The 3,522-nt window shown below is 50.7% G+C and overlaps 1 protein-coding gene across 1 annotated transcript; it reads left to right on the plus strand.

Annotated features, from left to right (window-relative positions):
* Positions 1 to 310: 310 nt before the first annotated feature.
* Slc35g6 (solute carrier family 35 member G6) lies at positions 311 to 2,354 on the plus strand. The gene is made up of 2 exons (XM_034507600.2): positions 311 to 640; positions 1,100 to 2,354. Exons 1-2 carry the CDS (start codon positions 572 to 574, stop codon positions 2,117 to 2,119), a joined length of 1,089 nt encoding a protein of 362 aa, XP_034363491.1. The 5' UTR covers positions 311 to 571; the 3' UTR covers positions 2,120 to 2,354.
* The last annotated feature ends 1,168 nt before the right edge of the window (positions 2,355 to 3,522 follow it).

Below are 3,522 nucleotides of genomic sequence, written 5' to 3' on the forward strand. Positions count from 1 at the left end.
CAGAGAAACCCTGTCTCGAAAAACAAAACAAACAAACAAACAAACAAACAAAAAAACAAACAAACAAAAAAAAAACAAAAGCCTGAAGAAAAATACCTAATGTTACCCTCTGGCTTTTACTCATAGGGACATGAGCACACACACAATACACAGAAACCAAAAAGAAACAATCCTTGTAAAATGATGCAAAATGTAAACAAAATAAACCAAAAGAAGTTTCATTACTGGCCTGGGAGGCGTGGGGGGTGGGGGAAGGGAGGGGGAGGGGAGGGAGAGAATGAGAATGAACTTGGAGTCATAGCAACAAAGACAGACAACAAGCCTGGAGTGGCGGTACACACCTGTAATCAGCCTGGACAGCAGTGAATTCCAGAATAGCCTGCCCTATAGAAAGAGCCTCTTTACCCTTTCACCCTCAAAACTCACTCCAAATCAAAAAGAAGCAAACCAGCCCCCAAAATAAACAACAACAACAAAGATAAACCCAAGTTGGAATTAATGAAAAAATAGTCCCTGCCCCCCTCAGGAAGGTTCCAGGGAAGAACTTCAGCCCCACTCCAAGCAAGTCACAATGGCTGAAGCTCTGCAGGGGACCAGGCAACCCGACCCAGGAGGAGAGGAGGAAGTGCAAGAAGAGATGGTGAGTATTGGGGGCAAAGGGGGAAAAGTGGGGACAACGGTCAACATCTAGATAGTCCTCTTCCCTTCCTCCTCTGAATTTCCCTGTGGTCCTGGAGATACCAACAAATGAAATTCATAATGGTGGACCCAAAAGTCCCTGGTGCCTGTGACATAATATGGATACATAGCATCTGAAGCTAACTAACTCCTTTTCTTCAAATGAGCAGAGTATCCCTGGGTCCTCTTTTGTTCTCCCAGAGAAACATGATGCTCCAGGACTATTCATTCACTACCTGCCTCCTGCTTTAGATGCTCAAGGCCCACACTGTACCACCTCACCCATCTTCAGGCCCTTTCTAGCTCCTGTGAGTTCCTCTACTATCCTGAAGGGGTCCAAGATCTCAGCCTGCCACTCACCCTACCCCAAGTTGCCCAGGCTGTGGTTGCCCTCCTGTCCAAGCTCCTTTCTTCCTAACAGGCTGCCATTCATCCCTATTTCAACCTACCTGACTTCACCCAGCCATCGCCGCCCTCCACTCCAGCCAGCCTCCCCTCGAACCATCACCATCGCTGTGGGCCCTCCAATGCCACCAAAGGCCTGTTTGTGGCTCTGCTAGGTGGAGGCCTGTCTGCTGGCTTTGTGGGCCCGTTCTCGCGGATGGCTTACCAGACCTCCCGCTTGCCCTCGTTGGAGCTGCTCATCTTTCGATGCCTCTTCCACCTCCCCATTGCCTTGTTACTTAAGTTTCGCGGGGATCCACTGCTGGGACCTCCTGATGTTCGGGTTCGGGCCTTCCTTCATGCCATTCTCAACGTCCTCAGCATTGGCTGCGCCTACAGCGCGGTTCAAGTGGTGCCTGCTGGCAACGCGGTCACTGTTCGCAAAGGTTCTTCCACTGTGTGCTCCGCCCTCCTCGCCCTCTGCCTTGAGAGCCAGGGTCTCAGCGGCTATGCCTGGTGCGGCCTGTTCGGCAGCACCCTTGGACTAATCATCATTGTGGGACCTGGATTGGGGACATTGCAAGAGGGGACTACTGGCCTCTACACAGCCCTGGGCTATGTACTGGCTTTCCTGGGAGGTCTGGCACTGTCGCTGGGGCTGCAAATTTACCGCTCTCTGCATTTCCCCTCCTGCCTACCGACTGTGGCCTTTCTATTTGGCCTGGTGGGGCTAATGGTCTCCGTACCAGGCCTCTTTGTGCTACAGACCCCCGTGCTACCCCAAGACACTTTGAGTTGGAGTTGTATGGTGACAGTGGGGCTCCTTGCATTGGTTTCCTTTGTATGTGTAAGCTATTCAGTCACCAAAGCTCATCCTGCCCTGGTATGTGCGGTCCTGCACTCTGAGGTCGTGGTAGCCCTGATGCTGCAGTATTATGTGCTCTACGAGACCGTGGCACCTTCTGACATCATGGGAGCAGGGGTTGTGTTGGGCAGCATTGCCATCATTACTGCCCAGAACTTCAGTTGTGATAAGGAAGGGCAAATGGAGGAATGAAATCAAACTTGAGAGCCTGGGGGAGGGTGGGACAGGGGTAAATAGAAGAGATGGGAATAAAACCCATGAAAGAACAAATGCCTGGCAACGAACTGGTGTAGAGGACCAGTGAGATGGCTCAGCAGGCAAAGGCTAGTGCTATCAAGCCTGATCTCACATCTCACATGGTAAATGCAGAGAACTGACTCCTACAGATTATCCTCTCTCTACATGCGCTGTGGCATGCTTACACACAAAATAAAAAATATTAAAACAAGAAAACTGGTGTGGAGAGTGATGCTCTAGGATCCAAGAGTGACTTGGGACTAAATGGAGAGGGAGGATTGGAAGCAAGTACAGGAACGAGGGTATGAAATTTGGACTGGGAACAGGATATAAGGCCATAATTAAGCAGTGAGGTCTCAGATCCAAAGGACTAAGGAAGCCTGGTAGTGGGCCATGGGGATTAATCCCACAGGCAAGAAAGAGAAGAACACTGGAGATGAAGAACGAAGAATGCAGCTTGTCAGGCAAACAGCCAGCACCAGGGGAGGAGAGTGTTTTTTTTTTCCCTTTGGACAGTATTTTCCTCAGTGGTGGTGCTCCCTGTCCGAGTGGTGATGTAACACTGACATCAAGCATGAATCACTGTGGTTGGCTGAGCCGTTGGCTTTGCTTTGGAAAGAGTGGAAACATGCTCTTTTTGGAGATTCCCTTGAAACATTCAGCCGCCACCTTATTTCTGAATTAGTCTGGAAGGTGTAGGATTTCCCTAAAAGTTCACATTCCTTGACCCCAAATTCCCCAAGACATTCGTATTCTGCCCCACGGCTAATCTGCTTTTCTCAGATTGTCGAGGTCGCGTGATCTGCTGCTCTGGGGTAGCAACCATCCTACTTTCAGAATAGGCCTCCGGGCTCAGGAAGGCTCAGGCTGGATATCCAGTGCCAAGGCTCCGTAAAACCCTCTATTAAAGGACAGGCGGTGCCCTAACATCCTGGGAGGCCTCTCCACAAACATCGGCTACTTCCAATTGATTGGACGCGCCATCTTGTGTGCCTTATGCATATTCAGCGAAAAACTGAATATTCATGACGGAGGGCCGTCCCGTCTCTCCGTCCCTCCCTCCCCCGGAACACGCTCCGCAGGACCCTACTGGCCCCGCCTTCATTACCGATGCGTAGAACAAACCATTTTCCCAGTGGGGGGGGGGATATTAATGAGAGACTTTAGCTGAAAATGAGCCTGGACTCCAAAGCTGAGTAAAGATGGCCTAACTTTATCCTCCATTCTGTAAGCCGTCAGCTTGAGTGCACGGGAAATCGGCGAGGGGGGCGGAAGGATCAGAAACATTCTCCTCCTCCTGTCGCGTCAGAAAGAACACCTAACCAGGGAGCCCGAGCCCCAGCGTCAACAACCTTGGC

The sequence above is a fragment of the Arvicanthis niloticus genome, chromosome 6 (assembly GCF_011762505.2).
Source record: "Arvicanthis niloticus isolate mArvNil1 chromosome 6, mArvNil1.pat.X, whole genome shotgun sequence".
NCBI lineage: Eukaryota > Metazoa > Chordata > Mammalia > Rodentia > Muridae > Arvicanthis > Arvicanthis niloticus.